The sequence below is a fragment of the Arachis ipaensis genome, chromosome B1, assembly GCF_059453495.1.
Source record: "Arachis ipaensis isolate K30076 ecotype BB chromosome B1, ASM5945349v1, whole genome shotgun sequence".
NCBI lineage: Eukaryota > Viridiplantae > Streptophyta > Magnoliopsida > Fabales > Fabaceae > Arachis > Arachis ipaensis.
Window position 1 is genome coordinate 150533680 of NC_142436.1, and position 18082 is coordinate 150551761.

General features: G+C 34.1%; 5 protein-coding genes across 5 annotated transcripts; 4 read left to right on the forward strand and 1 right to left on the reverse strand.

Annotated features, from left to right (window-relative positions):
- The first annotated feature begins 392 nt into the window (after positions 1–392).
- LOC107641676 (protein FLX-like 4) lies at positions 393–2968 on the forward strand. Its single transcript, XM_016345153.3, has 4 exons — positions 393–627; positions 1026–1632; positions 2254–2393; positions 2488–2968. Exons 2-4 carry the CDS (start codon positions 1091–1093, stop codon positions 2583–2585), a joined length of 780 nt encoding a protein of 259 aa, XP_016200639.1. The 5' UTR covers positions 393–627; positions 1026–1090; the 3' UTR covers positions 2586–2968.
- Positions 2969–4391: 1423 nt separating this feature from the next.
- On the forward strand, positions 4392–7498 carry LOC107641687 (cytochrome c oxidase subunit 6b-3). The gene is made up of 4 exons (XM_016345163.3): positions 4392–4471; positions 5310–5398; positions 5483–5564; positions 7293–7498. Exons 1-4 carry the CDS (start codon positions 4463–4465, stop codon positions 7344–7346), a joined length of 234 nt encoding a protein of 77 aa, XP_016200649.1. The 5' UTR covers positions 4392–4462; the 3' UTR covers positions 7347–7498.
- A 796-nt stretch (positions 7499–8294) lies between these two features.
- LOC107615568 (tetraspanin-8-like) lies at positions 8295–9735 on the forward strand. Its single transcript, XM_016317623.3, has 2 exons — positions 8295–8929; positions 9393–9735. Exons 1-2 carry the CDS (start codon positions 8417–8419, stop codon positions 9693–9695), a joined length of 816 nt encoding a protein of 271 aa, XP_016173109.1. The 5' UTR covers positions 8295–8416; the 3' UTR covers positions 9696–9735.
- Positions 9736–10710: 975 nt separating this feature from the next.
- LOC107641696 (tetraspanin-8) lies at positions 10711–12841 on the forward strand. The gene is made up of 2 exons (XM_016345171.3): positions 10711–11539; positions 12279–12841. Exons 1-2 carry the CDS (start codon positions 11033–11035, stop codon positions 12573–12575), a joined length of 804 nt encoding a protein of 267 aa, XP_016200657.1. The 5' UTR covers positions 10711–11032; the 3' UTR covers positions 12576–12841.
- Positions 12842–15204: 2363 nt separating this feature from the next.
- LOC107641706 (WAT1-related protein At4g28040) lies at positions 15205–18082 on the reverse strand. Its single transcript, XM_088502257.1, has 7 exons — positions 17509–18082; positions 17358–17429; positions 16994–17110; positions 16663–16903; positions 16416–16574; positions 15804–15952; positions 15205–15712 (listed from the first exon to the last, which is right to left on the reverse strand). Exons 1-7 carry the CDS (start codon positions 17688–17690, stop codon positions 15505–15507), a joined length of 1128 nt encoding a protein of 375 aa, XP_088358383.1. The 5' UTR covers positions 17691–18082; the 3' UTR covers positions 15205–15504.

Genomic DNA, 18082 nt, shown 5'->3' on the forward strand with positions numbered 1-18082 from the left:
TCTTAGGAAATGGATCCTCTCCAGTTTTTTCAACACTTGACAAAATACAGTGTAATCTCTCACCTTTGATTTTAATAGTGGGACCAGAAATAAATAAGAGAGAGAATGTGGTGAATGGTTAGATTAAACACTGCACACCATCCAGTTTTTTATTCACCGGAGAGGATCCACTCCCAATTTCTTAGGGGTGAGAAGTCCATTGGATAAATGGTTAGAGACCGAAAAAGATATTTACTCATATTGTAATTATAATATTTATTTTATTTATTTAAAAAAATCCAGATTTTATCAACTTTAATTGGTTAATAAATAGAGAAAGAAAAGAGTATTTACTTACGGAAAACGGAAAAAATGAAGAGCATTTAATTAATAGTAATACTACATTGGTCTTTGCCAAAACGAAAATCTTATTGTATGAAATTCTGTGAATTGGGCGGAGACTTTTTTTTTTTTTTTTTTTTTTCACTTGTCGTGGTCGTCGCGGTCGCCGCCGTCGTTGCGGTCGCCGCCGTGTGAATGAATGAGATCTGAGAAGGGTCGCCGTTCGCCGCTACTGTTCCGCCTGATTGTTTTATTTGGCTTCATACATACTTCTCTCCTCCGCCCCCTAAGTTCCTCATATTATCGGTTTGTGTCTCTGATTCTCACATTCAATTTTCATTGCTAATTATTATTTATTATTATTCTGATGTGAAATTAAGCTCCACTTTATTTAATTCTGATATGTTTCTTCTATTAATTGAGGTCGTACTCCTATCTCACCATGAACCTTTCAGTATGATGCAAACTATTTGAAACATGTGATTTTTTACTTTTAAATGCTTAGCTTCAATAATATACTCTATCACTTGCACTTTGCCACTTGTTAAGCGATATCCATTATACCTTTTGATGTAATGCTTGCTCTGACATTTTCGGAAGTTGTCTCATTTGTGGGATTCATTCCTGGCTTTGGCAGTTTTGTTGTTAACAAGGATCATGACTTTTTGCATCTGTGTTAATTGGAGTCATGCATTTGATTGCAGGTATATTAGAGGTTTTTGTATTGATGTTTACTTGCTCAACAAGAAGTTTGTGATGTGTCTGATGAATGGCTGCTAGGGGCAAAAATCTGCCTGCGTTAGAGGGTGCGGTTCAGGCTTCTGGGATGATGCGGCACCGTCCATTTCCTGGTTTGAGTTTTGCTGCCGGCAGTGAGTCCCTGCCTTCTCCTCAATTGTTGGAGAATAAAATTGCTGCTCAGGAAGTAGAAATAGAGCGACTCATTGGGGACAACCGGAAATTGGCAAATACTCATTTGGCCTTAAGGGAGGCACTTGTGGCTGCTACTCAGGATCTGCAAAAGGTGAAGTCACATGTTAGAAGCATCCAGACGGAAAGTGACATACAGATCAGAGTTTTACTGGATAAGATTGCTAAAATGGAGGTAGATATTAGAGCTGGTGACAGCATAAAGAAGGAACTGCAGCAGGCCCATATTGATGCACAGAGCTTGGCAACTTCTAGGCAGGAATTGAGTGCCCGAATTCAACGCGCCACTGAGGAACTGAAGGAGGCTTGTAGCGATGTTCAGAGTACTTCAGATTTGCAGGCTGAACTGGACAGTTTAGTGCAAGAGCACCAAAGATTACGGTGAGTCTTGAAGTCTGTTAACTCTGTTGCATGCCTGTTTTCATATGTATGTAGATCGGAATTGATGCTTGATTCTTAAGGGTACTCAATTCATTGTTACACTGTGATTGAAAAGGCTTTCCTAAAACTTAGTTTTTAACAGAATACTTGGATGTCATTTGGTCGATGTAATTGACCACACTTAGTGGGTGGGAAGGGGAATGTTTTTTTCGTCTCTCCCCACTCAAATAAAAGAAGAGTTGAAAAGTTAAGGAATAATAAAATAAATTATTCATGTTGATGCTGGAGACAATGACTAAGCCCTTAAAGAAAACCATCTATCTTAAAAGATCCAACTGCATTCAAGACATGACATCTCATGTTAGAAGTGTGTATTGCGAGTGACAGGTTGATTCTCTTATCGATATTAAGATATACTACATGTATTATTGCCATTGGATTCAAGAATCATATAAATCGTTAAACGTTTGAAAAAGTGGTTTTATAATATCTATTAAATAATACATGCTTAATATCTTAAATAATTCTTTCTCGTCATGTTGCATACTTCCTTTTTTTTCTCTTCATTATTTATCTTTTTTCTGTTTAACTTCCCTGTTGATTCTGTAAATGTGTTAATAGTGCCACATTTGAGTATGAAAAGAACAACAACATAGAGCTAGTGGAGGAAATGAAAGCCAAGGAGAACAATCTAATATCAATGGCCAAAGAAGTTGAAGTGTTACGAGCTGAGATTTTGAATGTTGAGAAAAGAGTAAAAGGTAACTCTTTGGCTTTTGTATGTCATAGTGCTTTACTTTGATGTGGCCTTTCTATACAAATATTTTATCTGATGCACTCTTACTATGTAAATAGCTCCAAACCAGTTTGGAGCTGCTACGCCTATAGACAACAGTAGTGGTCCCTTTCTTGATGCTTATGGGAGAGATCATGGTCAGACGGCGTTTGCCTAAGTAGGAGAAAACGTTGTACCATGTGGAGATAACAATGGCATAGCATCTGGCAATAGTGCTGGTTGTGGCGGGGTGGTGCTGTATGGACAGGCTCAGTTGCTCGGAGATCAAGTTTAGTTAGTAATAGTCAATTAAATATTGCTCTGAGCTTATCCCATCTTGTTAATTAGCATGGCTGAATTGGTAACATTCTTTTTAATGAAAATTCATTATAGATAACGCGATCTCCTTTCCTGTTTTAATTGTAACTTAAAGCCGCAAATTCGAGCAAGGACTTCATTGTATAGATTTTGAAGAAGATAGAAATATTTTTCTCAAACTTTGTAACAGAATGAGTTGAATGTCTTTGCAAGAGTGGCCTATGTAATGAATCATGTTGCTTGTATGGTATTGTTGTTATTGCTTTTGGTTGTTTTGTATGTTCATAAACAACCACAATGATTTTAAAATATCACTGCTCTTAAGTTCAATCCTTGGAGATAATCATTAACCTATCAAAAATTGAATTCGGATAAGTAACAGAAAAGTATCTTTTGAATGATCTTATCAAAATTTGTTGAATGATACATGGATGTATGGTAGTTTATTATTAACCATATGCATGTCTTCTGGCTTTTATCCATTTCTAAAGTATTATTTTCAATAAGCAGTTATTAACTAAATTTATTATAGTGTACTCATTTAGAGAATGTTAAACCTTAAACTATGATTTTTTTTTTTTTCGGTGAAAATTTACATACAATTGTCTTTATACGAAATTGATAGTTGAAAATCATTAAATGACAATTTAGTTAAATATATTATATCATTTCACTTCTTTTAGACGTGAGGTTTGTATAGTTTTAACCATGTGATTTTAGACAGAATGATCCTATTTTTTAGGACACACAATACTAAAATTATCCAACATAAATTGATTGAAACCAGCAAAGTCAACTTAAATCTTCTATTCGAACTTCTAATATTGACAGTAAAAGACACAAATTTATTTTGTTTGGTGTTGTAGTTGCTCTTAAATATTAACACTTGGTCAAAACTCATCGCCGCTAAGTTCAATCCTCCAAGATTATCACTAACCTATCCAAAAAAATAAAATAAATAAAGAAAAATACATGGTAAACAATCTTGACAAAATTTTCAGGTTCATTATTCCTTTTAAGTTGTACATGTGAATGATTTTAATCTTAAAATTTAAGAATTAATCTTTTCTTTTTGCAAATTACAAACCTGAATCACATTAATCCTTGATTTCTTTTTTATTATTGTTTCATCAAGTTTTCATTAATAAGACATTCTAAATTATAGAAAAAAATATTTTTTAAATTGAAAAGCTTGCTAAGGTAAGAAATTGAAAGTCTATTTACCTTCGGATTTATATAGGTGTGTTGGCATGGATAAAAAGTGTTCAAATTAATTTCTAAACCCGAACCCAATATTCACCAATTTAAAAATTTTAGAAATATAAATATTTAATTTGTTAAAAAAAACTGAACTATATATAGTGGTACTCATTTATTTTTTTTAATTTAATTTGGTTTTTTTTTTTGTCAAGTACATGAATACACTATTAATATGGATTCTATATTCCTCACTGAGGATTCGAACCCGAGTGCAGCTCCTAGCGAGGCAGGTGATGCTGCCATTGAACCAAGGCCTCGGCTGCAATTTAATTTGGTTGGTACTCTACATCTAGATCAGGAATTTTTTTGAGAGCAAGCTATAGCGGAAATTATTTTCGCTGTGCAAAAATGTATAATTGGGCTTCATGTTGGCCCATAAAGTCTATTATTTATTAATTTAGTTGCGCTTTTTTCTTTCGTCATTTCTGAAAAACACAGAATTCTTCCAAAGCCATTGTTTTGATCCTAGTCTCACTCATGGCGGAGGTGTGCTTCTTCCTTCTTCCTCTCTGACTCTCTCTCATTCTCACGTTCCTACCAATTGTTCCTTTTCCCTATAATCTTACGCTATTTATTTCATTTGCTCATTAATGCGATTTATTTAAAATCTGTAACATTCCCCTAATGTTTGCAGATTCGTCTGTTATTAGAATTATATTCTTTTATTGATCTGTTGAATTGTTTAAACATTCGGTATTTCACCTTTCTGTAACAAAAAACATTGAGTTGCATTTTTTGTTTCTTTCAAAAACGTGAAGCGGGTAGGAAAATTTCGAAATTTTTTTATATCAACATTGTTGCTGGTTAAATTTGATCCGGTTCAACGATCCAAGGTGGTTGTTTTTGCCGAATGATTGATTTTTGTCAGGGAAAAAGTGAAAAGTGGGTGAGTGAGAGTGAGAAGAGAAAAATATTCAGAGTATATCGCTTTAATTGTGCTTCTTTGAATTCAAATAATGACATTTCGGATTTTCGGGTTAACTTTGTAAAGTTGGTTTCTATGAAATTGCACCATGCGTATCCATTGCCATATGATTGCTAATCAAGATGTGCTTTATTTCGTTTTAGAAATTCATACATATCATAATTCATTTGTGGTTGACGAGGATATGGACAATATGTTTTTAAGGCATGCTTGTATTCGTGTTTGAAGCTACAGAGCCTGATAGAATGTTTAACTCTAGCATTTAGTTGATGCATATGTTGTCATGTTTTGCATTTGAACTTTGATGTGACAGGTTCAGTATCATTCTGTCTGTGTTTTTTTGGTATTTCTTCTGATGTTTTTATTTTTGTTTTTTTTGGTTCTTTTGGTTACTGCTAGATTGAGCTAAAAACTGCACCTGCTGATTTTCGTTTCCCAACAACAAATCAAACCAGACACTGTTTCACTCGTTATGTAGAGTTCCATAGGTGGATTTTCTGACATTGCCTATCTTGTTCAGCAAAATTTTGTTTCTCTAGAATATTTTATTGAACCTGGACTCTTGATTACAGGTGCTTGGCAGCAAAGGGTGATGATTCAGCTGAATGTGAGAGATTTGCTAAATATTACCGCTCCCTTTGCCCTGGAGAATGGGTAAGCAACCTATTGCTTGTTTGCTTACATTTAAATTGTCTGCAAAATTACTTCAATTTAAACAATGTCATTTGTGAAGGAATGTGATCTGTGGTTTAGTCCTTAATATCAGGTTTCTTTACACAATTAGGAGTTAGAGCCTTATTTATGGTCATGGGTGGTAGTGGGTAGGAGTAGGGGTGTGCATGGCCCGGCCCGACCCGAAGACCCGGCCCGGTCCCGAACACTTTAGGGACTAATTTGGTGTGATTTCATCGGGTCTAGGGCCGGGTATGGGTCTCAAAAATAGACCCGGTCATAATTTCGGGTCGGGTCCGGGCCATAGCTCGGGTCACCCGAAATCGGCCCGGTGGCCCGGTCATCATATATAATTAATATTTTGTGTTATTAGTGATGGATGATGGCTATTATTATGTGAAATTTAAGTGTTGTAAACCTTAATATTTTGTGTTATTAGTCATTATATATAAGACTATAAGTTAATATTTTATATTTAAAATGCATAAGACTTTAGACTAATGCATAATCTTGTGTTATTTGTATTGATTTAAATATTTGGTGTTATTAGGCAATATTAGTATTGATTATGGTTATGCTTTAATTTTAGAGAAGAGTTGGTTCTTAGTATATATTTCTAAGTGAATTTTACCATGTCAAATAATGATTGGAGTCTTGGAAATTTGGATATTTTTACATGCTAATTTACAAGAAGGTATCAAGGTAATATAATGTTAACGGCCCGGTTTTCACCCGATTTTTACCCGGTATAATCGTGGCCCGAAAGTGTATAGGTTTCATTGGGTCTAGGGTCGGGTTCGGGTCTTAAAAATAGGCCCGGTATATATTTCGGGTCGGGTCTGGGTCACACCAAACCCGGTTTCACCCGGCCCATGCACACCCCTAGGTAGGAGCTTGTGGTGTTGAGTGAGGGCATGGTGAGTTTTTGACATAAGAAGATAATTGTGGAATTTTAGAACAACAAGAACAACAAAGCCTTATCTCACCGAATTTTAGAAAATAGTTTTCCCTAAAATCTATGATGGTTGTACTTGTCTCCTATAAAAGATTATGCTTTCCCCTTTAGATAATCTGCATTTGCACTCTACTTCCCTTACCGAATGTGTCACTGGAGACTAACAAGATAGTATGTGGATTCTTTCTTATATAGTCAAATAGACACTCTTTGTAGTTCACATGCTTGGAGGAAAGAGACAATCGTTGAAACGAGTTTAATGCATTATGAAGTCTGATGAACCAAATGTCATTTCAGAAATAATGAATATTATTTTGGTTAGAAGACATCATGAATATTAAGACATTCACAAATGCACAAGGGCAAAGGAAAAATGTTGTCTTACTGGTGTTATAACTGGGTAACATTCTATATAGCCATTGCATGAGCCAGGTTTATGCATCCATGCTTCTGAGGTATGATAAGCTTTGGCGGATCCGAAATGCTTTTTCTATATCTCTAGAATTCTCGTTTTCTACTTTCCTTCTCTCTTCAGTGGCCCTTTTCTTTAACATGTTAGATCTACTGAGTCAGTTAATTGACTTGTATTAGCATGATGATTTAGTTACTAGACAGAGATATTTTTCGACCACTTAGATCATCGCGAAGTCAAAGTATCAAACCATAAACATAAATTGCATTGATACATTATTTCTGACTCGCAAAACTTAGCATTTCTGTGTTTGAAAGCTTTTTGTTTGCTAAATTTGTGGCAGGTTGAAAAGTGGAATGAGCAGAGGGAGAATGGGACTTTCCCAGGACCTCTTTGAAATCATGTCTGTGCCTTGGACAACCTTTTGAGGCTTGAAAACACTTGAACTTTCTGTTGGTTTAATTTCTTCTGTTAATTTGATGATCTTTACCAAATCATGTTGGATCAATAAGGCAGTTTATGGGATATTCATTATTCAAAGTTCACAAATTGTTGCACCCTTTTTTTTTTTTGGTAACAGAATTTTGCCTTTTAAGTTGAAGTGGCGATTCTGACAATTATATTCTCTTCAATCAGAACTTTGTTTTAGATAAGCAATGCTACTAAAAAGTATAGTTTCTAAATCGAATTAAAAATACATAAACAGAGAAAATAAAATTAGTACTATAGAAAAAGCCAAAGAAAAAAAAAATTGCGTTTTTATTTGAGTGTACATATACATTTCAATATTTCATAGCTTACACAACTCGTATATTATTGCCAACAAAAAATTGTACGGGATGTTCTCAATGTAGTTATATGCAATTATGCAGAGTGTCCAAAATACACACATCCTAGCCCCTACACTCTACAGGAACTATATAATAGATATAAAAAAATTCTCAAAGTAATAAACAAATTATCTATATGAAGACCATTTTTTGAAGACCAGTTTTTAAAGTGGGAGTGAAATATGAAAGATATTGAACAGCTATTTCAATTAACAAATTTTGATATAAGAGAAACGGCGTTAAAGAGTGACGATATAAATGAAAATTTTACATCAGTTTACATTTTAACAACTTGGTAATATAAGAAAGGTGGATACTCTGGAACTCACCTCGTCCACAACAAAATAAACCGCTATAAATGTCTTTATTTAGAAAAACAGGTATAACTAACTAATTAACGTTTAATCCTCTAATATCAAAGTAACATTATACCGTGCAAAAATAAAAATCAATTGTATATTTTAAGGTGTTTATCTTCTTTGCAGTTTCTAATCTGTATTTGTTAAACAGTTTAAGCGAAAAAACAAAATCCACCCTTGTATATAGGCTATGAAAAACAAATATATAAACCTCAATAACATGATTCTTTGCTCTTCAATTAATCAATTACCAAATTAATTAAACTCTCCTTTACAAGATGGTTCGGTGCAGCAATATCGTGATCGGAATTCTAAACCTCTTCACCTTGATCCTCTCGATCCCAATCCTGCTGGCCGGCGTGGCCATGCAGAAGCAGGCGGCGACGGAGTGCGAGCGGTGGCTAGACTTTCCCTTCATGGTGGTTGGCATATTTCTGCTGGTTGTGTCACTTGCCGGACTCATTGGAGCATGTTGTCGCTCTACGTGCCTCTTATGGCTCTACCTCTTCGTCATGTTCCTCTTCATCATCTCCCTCTTCGTCTTCACCGTCTTCGCCTTCGTCGTCACCCATAAGAATGTCAGTGAAGCCATCTCCAATAAAGGGATCGATGACTATAAGCTCGGAGATTATTCCAAATGGCTCCAAAGGAAGGTCAACGACACAAAGACATGGAACAAAATTAAGAGCTGTTTGCAAACTGGGAAAGTTTGCTCAAATAATAACCGTCACAAGTTTCTTGACAACGCTTTCAAATCTGTCGTCGATGAAAAACACACATCAGCAGTTGAGGTAACATATTCATTAATCACATACAATCTCTTTAATTTCTTCTCTAGGGTTTTTCTCAAAGTTTCATCTTCCATTTTCTTCTTGTTACGTTGCATGCATGTGTTAATTAATTAATTAGGAAGTTGTGCACCTTATTATTTACTTGATTTTACTAAAATGTCCCTCATTAAAATTTGATTAGTATTTCGTGTACGCACTATTTTTGCACTTTTGAAATCAAACTATGGTAAAAACTTAGGTGAAGTTGGGTTCACGTGAAGTTGATACCTGAGGACCATTAGAGTCGTTAGATGAAAATTTAGTCAAATCAGTTAAATCATTCAACGATCCTCAGGTATCAACTTCACGTGAAGTCGACTGCACCTGAGTTTTTACCTCAAACTAATCCACCACAAGTTTTTATTCCTAGACACCAGCACTAGTATTGTGTAACTAATTTTAGATGATTGTTTATTTGTTGTAGCGTGGATGTTGTAAGCCACCAAATGAGTGTAATTTTGTGAGTGAAAGTCCGAATGTTTGGACGAAGCCAGAAAATGCAACTTATAACAATCCTGACTGTGATCGATGGAGTAATGAGGAAAACACTTTATGCTACGATTGTCAATCTTGCAAGGTTGGATTACTAGAAGATCTTAAATATGACTGGAAGAGATTAGCCATTGCCAACATGATACTCGTCCTCATCTTAACCTTTATCTACTCAATTGGTTGCTGTGCATTTAGAAATAACCGAAGAAACAATTATTATAGAAAATATCGCTAAATTTCCTATTACCATCAACCAAATCATGCATCTATATATAACATGCTTGAGGTAATATCCTTTTATGACGGTGTATTTGGTTGTAAGACAATATTACTTATATTCTATATAAGATTCTTCTTTCGTTATTTTTCTTTTTTCCTTTGCCCTAAAATTTTGGTTTAACTTGTATACATCTTTGCTTTGTATACTTATCTCCCCGTTAAATTATTTTATATGATTGATTTTTGAACTTTTATATGTCATGGGACTATTAAACTTTAAAGTCATAAGAAATACCATATTATTGTGCATGCATGTGTATTTTCCTAAAGCTTTGATTGCAAAATATTTATTTCTTTACTATATCATGCTCTTTATCTCTATTTAAATTTGATTTTAAACAATCCTAATAGTAAAATAGTCTATAAAAATTAAAAAGCATTTTTTAATTAGTATGTGGTACTTTAATTTTGTACTCTATCATTGCTATTGTCTTTGTTGCCTTTCCTGAATGATGCCGTGGTGAGGCATAGGAGTTGCTCACCTATTCTTACCATAAAGAACTTTCTAGGTCTTTGGGGTATTCAGAACTTTCCATTTCTACTACTCATTTCGATACAATAGTCAATAGGGAAGTAAAAACGCACAAAAGTTGAAAGCTATTGCCAAAAAGTCGTGGTCACTTATCACCTACGCAAGTTAAATAATTTGTACCCTTGTGATGATGAATTGATGATCATTGTTGAAAGCTAGTTGAATTTTAGAGGAGCAGACTCCTTGAAAACGTGTACGTAGATATAATTATTAATAGCTAATTAGCTAAATTTGTCCCAAACCTTACATGAAAACGCTAATTAATAGTCCAAACACCACCAAAACCAGACGCCTCAACCCCTTTGGCATTTTCAACAGCCGTGACCACCGCCAAATGCCATAATAGCTACTAGTTTTTTTTTTTTTTTTTTTTTTATGATATTTCTTAGACCGATATATCAATAGCTAATTCCTCACATATCTAAATTTTATTTAAAAATTTATTATTAATGAATAAATTATTACATACAAAAAAACAAAATTCGAACTAATCACATAAAAATCGTGCCGTCTCGTTATTACTCATCAACAAACGCGTATGGTACTCCACGTGTAACGTAAATGGCGTTTCAGAGTGTGAAAGAAAAATTGAAATGAAATTAAGCTAAGTTTTTGCCTTCTTGGCAATTTCCTCCATCTCATTGATTCAAAGAAAACCACTCTTTGTAATTCTATTTCTATATAAACAAAATAACGTTATTCTTATCACTATCCAGTATCCAGTATCCAGTATCCAGTTCTTGATATATCATCAGAAGAAGATGGTTCGGTTAAGCAACAACTTGATCGGCATTCTGAATTTCCTGACCCTGCTTCTCTCCATCCCAATCCTCGTCACGGGGGTCTGGCTCAGCAAGCAGGCAAACACCGACTGCGAGCGCTGGTTGGAACGCCCCGTCATCGCCCTCGGCGTCTTCCTCCTCCTCGTCTCCCTCGCGGGACTCATCGGTGCCTGTTGCCGCGTCACATGGCTCTTATGGCTCTACCTGCTCGTCATGTTCGTCCTCATTGTGCTCGTCTTCGCCTTCACCATCTTCGCCTTTGTGGTCACCAACAAGGGTGCCGGTCAGGTCGTTTCTGGAAGGGGCTATAAGGAGTACAAGCTCGGAGATTACTCCAATTGGTTGCAGAAGAGGGTTAACAACACTAAGACTTGGAACAAAATCAAGAGCTGCTTGCAATCTGGCAAACTCTGCTCTGATTTCAAATCACGCTTCTTGAACGACACTCTTCAACAGTTCTACTCTGAAAAGTTAACGGCGCTTCAGGTCAATTCTCTCTTTCATTTTTTCATTTCTCAATTTTAATTAGGGTTTGTCATGCATGTTGATTGTAGATCTGGTTTGGAATTACAATTCTATTCGCTTCAATTTCAATTTTAATTTATGGTTAAAGCTGAGTTTGGGGTTTGACTAGTATAATCCTAAGAGAGTCAAGGCGGAAGTGTCATGGATGAGAGTTCCTAAGTAGTCAAAGTTTCTTTTTCCAAAAAGATGCTCTCTTAACTCTTTATCTCCAATTGGCTTTCCTCTTCTGAAATGGAAAGGCTGTGTTATGCTCATTTTTCGATGCTTTTTGTGTCAGAACTTTTCAGGTCTCTTTTCTACTAATTTTTTTTGTGGGTAATGGATGCCAAAAAGTTAATTAACTTTTCTGTTTCTGCTGCCCATAAATCAATAAATAAACTTTGATTCAGAGTAGCATTGCTCATGTCTACTCCTCTTTTAATTTTCCTTTCCTTTTTTTTTTCATAGTATATATAGTTAGTAAATTGTAATTGAAATTTTTAATAAATTGGATTATGTTCTAAGATGAGTGATGAGTTCATAGTGAGATGAGATGGTTGCATGCCCCACTCCCACTTGATCTGAAAAGCATTATCACTTGATCAGTTCCTATCATGCATCCCCTTGAAAAATTCAATTATTTTCTTCTCAAATGAATGCAGCTTAACTCAATGCATAGATATCTTTAAGACTTTAATCTTATTATTATTACTATTTGCAGTCTGGATGTTGCAAGCCATCAGATGCATGCAACTTCACCTATCAAAGTCCTACTGAATGGAACAAACCACAAAATGCAACTTACACCGATCCTGACTGTGATGCTTGGAATAATGATCCAAGCGTTTTGTGCTTCAATTGCAATTCATGTAAAGCTGGATTATTGCAAAACATTAAGACTGATTGGAAGACAGTAGCTGTTGTCAACATTATATTCCTAATCATTCTCATCATTGTCTACTCCATTGGATGTTGTGCATTCAGGAACAACCGAAGGGATAATTGGAAGTCATATTAACCTCATCACTATATTCATTCTTATTAACTAATGCAGAGATGATGATCAAGTTGGACATTATTTGGTTTATGGTCTGGCTTTTATGCAGTTAAGTACAGTACAGTTTCATTGTAAATTGCCCTGCTCTTTATTGCACTTATTGCTTAGTACTCTACCTTTAGCTTCCTTTAATTTTGTAATTATCTGGATATTATTTTCATCTTGTTTTTCTATTCTCAGTTTGATCACTTGTGATTTAATGGATGTTTATCTATTAGATTAGATTATCTCTGGTTACAATTCTTTTTATCCTTCGTATATAACTTGCATCAACAGTCAGATCTACTTAAAGAATAATCATGAAATGGGCGACTATATGTATAGAGTCAATTATCAATTAATGGATACTCAAATAATTTCTTGTGAATTATTGATGCGCCTAGTCTAATGGCAATTGGTCAATAGTTAGATAAGGGAATAAGTAATGAGTGAGGTATGACTCGGTGATTGTCTCCTTCAACACCAGTTTTTACTTTAGAAGTAACTACAAACTCGGTGGCAAAAGAGTCAATTATCAATTAATGGATATATCAAATAATTTCTTCTTAATTATTGATGGTTAACAATTAACATCACTGTAACTGATCAATCTTTTAGATAAGAAAATAGTAGAGAGTTTGTGTATAGGGATACAAAGATATTTTAAGTTTTTAACCAAACCAAACCAAAGATATAAAAACGTGGGTTAACTCACTTTTTCTTTTTCCTTTATATATATATATATATATATATATATATATATATATATATAATGTGAATACCAAAAATATATATATAGTAATGCTAAAACCACCCTTATATAAGTTCACCACCAAATCACCAATCACTCTTCACAAATCACAGTTAGATAAGAGAAATCTATAATGAGCTAGTGTCCAGCCGTTAATGAGTGAAGCTAGGCTTAGTGGTTGTCTAACTTGTCATGGTCCTACAACATTTTCTTTTGTCTGCACATGCTCATTTGAAAGAGACATACATTACCCATCTTTTTTTAATTATTTATCTGTATGGCTTTTTGTTTTCTTCTTAGAAGAAATAATTAAGTAACCATTTTTAAAAAAAATATTATGTATATAGTAAAAAACAGTGATTAAATCAGTTATTATGTATTTATTATTATATATTTATGTTATCTCATATATTTTTAATCTATATTTTGTATTTAAATATATATATTTAAAGAGTGACTAATTTATATGTATAATCATAATTTTTTACATACTAAGGGACATGAATTTTGGATTAAATTTGAATAGGTAGGGGAACTATTGAGTGTATAAAGTCTGAAATCAAGAATCAAGAACAGTGCAATCAAAACTAGTCAGCGTAGTTAGAGTTGCTTTATGTCAAGTTAGTTAAAAGTGGTTACTGCTGAGTAGTAGCGCAGCATGACTTCAGCATTGTATAAATAGATTGGAGCTGCTACTCTTCATTTCAATTCGAACGTTCAATTCTATACACAATTACATTTTCTTCACATTGGTTCCTCTTCGTTTTCAGATTCACTTTAGGAACAATATGCACTCTTTTGTTTTGGAAAAAAGAACTCCTAAAGGTAGAAAGCATTTTACAAAAAATGTTAAGAACAAAGTAAAGTTAAAATAAAATTTGACACGAAATGTAGGATTAGAAAATTTTCTTATCTGTACATATAGCCCTTTGATAAAACAAAAACATTAAAATAAAAATTCCGTATACCTTATGTTCGTATCTTGGCCTAGAACAAAGTCAGGCCCAAAAAGAATAGGATTTCATCTGGTAAAGGAGGCATCTTCTACACCTACCCGACTTTTATGAGGTCGGGCATGACGAAGGAAGTCCAACCCTACTTATCTAAATAAATAGTTAACTCTCAAAAGATATCTCCCATATATCTATGTTAGAATATAATTAGGATCAATTAAGATCAATCAGCATTATTTAGTATATCTGAATATTTATTATAGGAGATTACGTCTTTATTATTACGATTCTCTTAGTATCTATAAATACCCTTTTATATTGTATCATTCTAGACAACTTGCATAGACAACTTGAATAGACAACTAGAATACACTCAATAATACACAAATCCTTTCTCCAGTTTAGTCTCTTGTTTCTAACAATCTAGAAAGGATATCTTGACAACTTCTCTATGACAAGCCTAGAAACCTGCTTAAATCTATTTAAGAGTTTGTTGTTGGCTAATGGATTGCTACATACACAAGGCGAGATTCAAACCTCTAACACTTACTTAAACGAATTAGTAAGCTAACTACTAGACTAACCCAACTTAATTAACTGGCACGATGTTACTGGGAAAAAAAAATAAAAATAAAAAACACCCTCTTCGGATCAGAGTGCAAGGTGTACACACATTCTAAGTTCTAATGGTTCGAAAAAAATTGACCAAAAATATAGCCCAAGCCCAAATCGGCGAAAACTAGATAGGCTTTTCTCTTTCCTAGTTCATTATTATGATAATAATTATTATTATCACAATCTCTTTTGGTGCTGACTCATTATTCATCATCACATTTTAATTAAAAATGTTCAAGTGATAATCTTGAATTTGTTTTCCGACCAAAATAATAATAATAAAATCTTGAATTTGTTTATCAAAGAAAATAGCTATTATTTCTATTATAAACCAAATAAATCATTGTTTATTTTTGCAAAAATTCCGATTTCTAAGAAGAAAAGAAGAATAGCTTTTATCTAATAATACATTACTGCTACTAATCTATAATATATAATAGTTACCATTTTTCAGGTAATAATCTTGATTTTTCTTTGGTGTCCAGATTCTCTCTGCCTTGGAAAATTTGATGAAAGGAAGTAGTTTCTGTTTAAGCTTCTCCAGATCAAAATTCATCATCAAAACTGTTACTGGATTAATCTTATATCATAATCACGGTTCTATCTTGCTTTCTGATTTATCTGACAGAAGTGGTTCTTCCAGATCTATCTTACTACTACAACTTCTTCTTATTACATTATCATCATCACCTTCCTCCAAACTTGAATCTGGTGTCTTCTGCTTCACCCTTTCATACTCTTTGGCTTTGCCCCATAACACAATATATAAACCAACAATCACTCCAATTGCTCCTATCAAGCTGAAACTCAAGTTTACCTTAGCTTCAATTATTGTGTTCTTAGAGAAATTTTATTCAAACAATAAGAGTTTTTAATGATATTAATACATACCTTCCAACATAAAGCTGTTCCTGTAAGAATGTAGTAGAAATGAAAGCTGTGATGACTGTTGCTAGAGGGTTGAACATTGCACAGTACAGAGGACCTCTTTCTGATATACACCATGTTTGAACCAAGAAGCTAACAGCTATTCCAATTCCCTACACATAAAAAATAATTTAGTTTGATTTAATTGGTAACGCATAAAGATGTTAGGTACCGTTTGTTTTGAGGTACTGAGAAAGAGACTGAGAGACTGAAACTCAGTATTATGTTTGTTGGTTCAGAGACTAGTACTAAAATTTCTGTCACTGTCCCTAAAATTTTAGTATTTCAGTACCTCCAAAAAGTAAGGACACATGGGACTAAAGTTTTTAAAGATGGAGACTGAAACTTTAATAACATTTTATACCTAAAATATCCTCGTTTCAACTAATTAATTCTAATTTTATTTTTTGTACAAATTAAATTAGAGTTTCATTCTTGTTTCAATTTCTGTCTCCCACTTTACACCAAACAGAATACTGAGATTTATTTCAATTTCTGTCTCTTAGTCTCTGTCTCTTAGTCTCAATTTTTCCGTTTCTGTCTCTTCACAAAACGCTACCTTAGGGTGTGACTTACCGCATATAGACAGCATGAAAATTCTAGGCCAGAATGCAAACTCCATGGTCTTAGATCATGTTCATAGACTAGTGCAAATATGGCTGATTGAACCGCCGCAAATAAACACATCCAAAAGGTTGATAACAAATGGTCTGGGCAGCTTGAAGAAATTGGTACCTGTTTGTTTGTGTTGGTTTCAAGCTATAATAATAAGTCCAATTTTCATTCATGTACAGTAATTAATAATGATTAGAGATTTTATTACCTGCATGATAATCCAAGAAGACCAGAAAACACTACTTGCTAAGAGCAATAGGCAGCCAAGAAGCCACGTGTCATCATCAGCAGCAGTGAGGATGTGTTTGGCAGCATTATGAGGAAAGTAGTCCATGTTTAAGAGCTTATGTCCTTTCACCAGAGCCATGGTTAATGCTCCACTCACGCAGCAAACTGTTCCTATTATTTTTGCACTACTTCTCATGCTTTTCAGATCAATTTTCTCAAATCTGACTCATCAATAAACAAAATATGCTCTTTGTTATTGCACTGAAGTGGTGCATGGTGGATAATAACTAGAGAAGATAAAGCAGTTATACCCAACAATTGTTGCTATGACAAAAGTTAAAGCAGGTATGAGATTACTCATTGCAGTTGCTGCTGTAGAAGAAGCATAGAATAGACCTTGAAAATATGCATTCTGATTAGCTGTTACTCTGCAAGTGCAAAAATCAACCTTTAAGACTTAAAGAGTTTATTATATATCATTATTCAATTAAGGTGGAAACTCAGGTGTAGTGGACTTCACGTGAAGTTGATAGTTGAAAACCGTTAGATTATTTGACTGATTTAACTAAATTTTCATCTAACACCTCTCAATTATCAACTTCACGTGAAGTCGACTGCACCTGAGTTTTCACCTTCAATTAAATAACCTAAACCAACAACATGATATATATATACCCAACAAGAGAGGTAGCAAACATCAAGAAGAAGCTCTTTGGTGATCTCAGTGAAGTTTTGAAAGATTGTATCCTGATACAAAGAACATGAGAAGAAGAGATCTAGCAATTAAGCTGAATATATATAATTATGAGTAGTTGTTACTTGTTACCGCTTAGGGGAGAAGATCATAGGAGCCAAAGCTAAGGTAGCAATGGCTTGTCTATAAACAACAAAGACGGTTGGACTCAAACCTTCTAACAGAGCAGCTCTGGTGAAAATTGCAAGCGCTGCATAATGAAACTGCAACCCCATCATAGCCAGTGCAGGAAGATTCTCATCCAAAACACCCATTTTTCTTTCAACACAGATTGTTCAGTTAGCACTTATAATGATTAATATATAAAGACGCTGAATTAGCTAGCTACACGGTAGGTGAATGAAAGATAAGGTAGGTTCTATGGTTCAAAGATATGCATGCGGAGATTCGAAATCATTGCCAGGACAAAACACCACCAATCAAGTTAAGAGTGTATGTAGAGGAAGGTTCTAGTGAGAAAGATAGGATCGTTACCTTAACTAAAAAATATTAGTAAAAAATGGCTAAAATTTATTACTTTTGACTTTATTTAATACACTTTATATCGGAATCATTATTATGTTCTTCATGCTGAATCATGTGTTTTCTATGGGCAAGTGACAAAACTTTATTAATGAGATATAGTACAAAAAAATGATAGGTGAAT

Coding starts and splice junctions, on each gene's coding strand:
- LOC107641676 (XM_016345153.3), top strand. CDS start 1,091: ATGGCTGCTAGGGGCAAAAATCTGCCTGCGTTAGAGGGTGCGGTTCAG. Junction 1,633..2,253: donor CAAGAGCACCAAAGATTACG/GTGAGTCTTGAA, acceptor ATGTGTTAATAG/TGCCACATTTGAGTATGAAA. Junction 2,394..2,487: donor TGTTGAGAAAAGAGTAAAAG/GTAACTCTTTGG, acceptor CTATGTAAATAG/CTCCAAACCAGTTTGGAGCT.
- LOC107641687 (XM_016345163.3), top strand. Junction 5,399..5,482: donor CGTTATGTAGAGTTCCATAG/GTGGATTTTCTG, acceptor TCTTGATTACAG/GTGCTTGGCAGCAAAGGGTG. Junction 5,565..7,292: donor CCCTTTGCCCTGGAGAATGG/GTAAGCAACCTA, acceptor AATTTGTGGCAG/GTTGAAAAGTGGAATGAGCA.
- LOC107615568 (XM_016317623.3), top strand. CDS start 8,417: ATGGTTCGGTGCAGCAATATCGTGATCGGAATTCTAAACCTCTTCACC. Junction 8,930..9,392: donor AACACACATCAGCAGTTGAG/GTAACATATTCA, acceptor TATTTGTTGTAG/CGTGGATGTTGTAAGCCACC.
- LOC107641696 (XM_016345171.3), top strand. CDS start 11,033: ATGGTTCGGTTAAGCAACAACTTGATCGGCATTCTGAATTTCCTGACC. Junction 11,540..12,278: donor AAAAGTTAACGGCGCTTCAG/GTCAATTCTCTC, acceptor TACTATTTGCAG/TCTGGATGTTGCAAGCCATC.
- LOC107641706 (XM_088502257.1), bottom strand. CDS start 17,690: ATGGGTGTTTTGGATGAGAATCTTCCTGCACTGGCTATGATGGGGTTG. Junction 17,430..17,508: donor ATGATCTTCTCCCCTAAGCG/GTAACAAGTAAC, acceptor TCTTTGTATCAG/GATACAATCTTTCAAAACTT. Junction 15,713..15,803: donor GAACAGCTTTATGTTGGAAG/GTATGTATTAAT, acceptor CTTGAGTTTCAG/CTTGATAGGAGCAATTGGAG.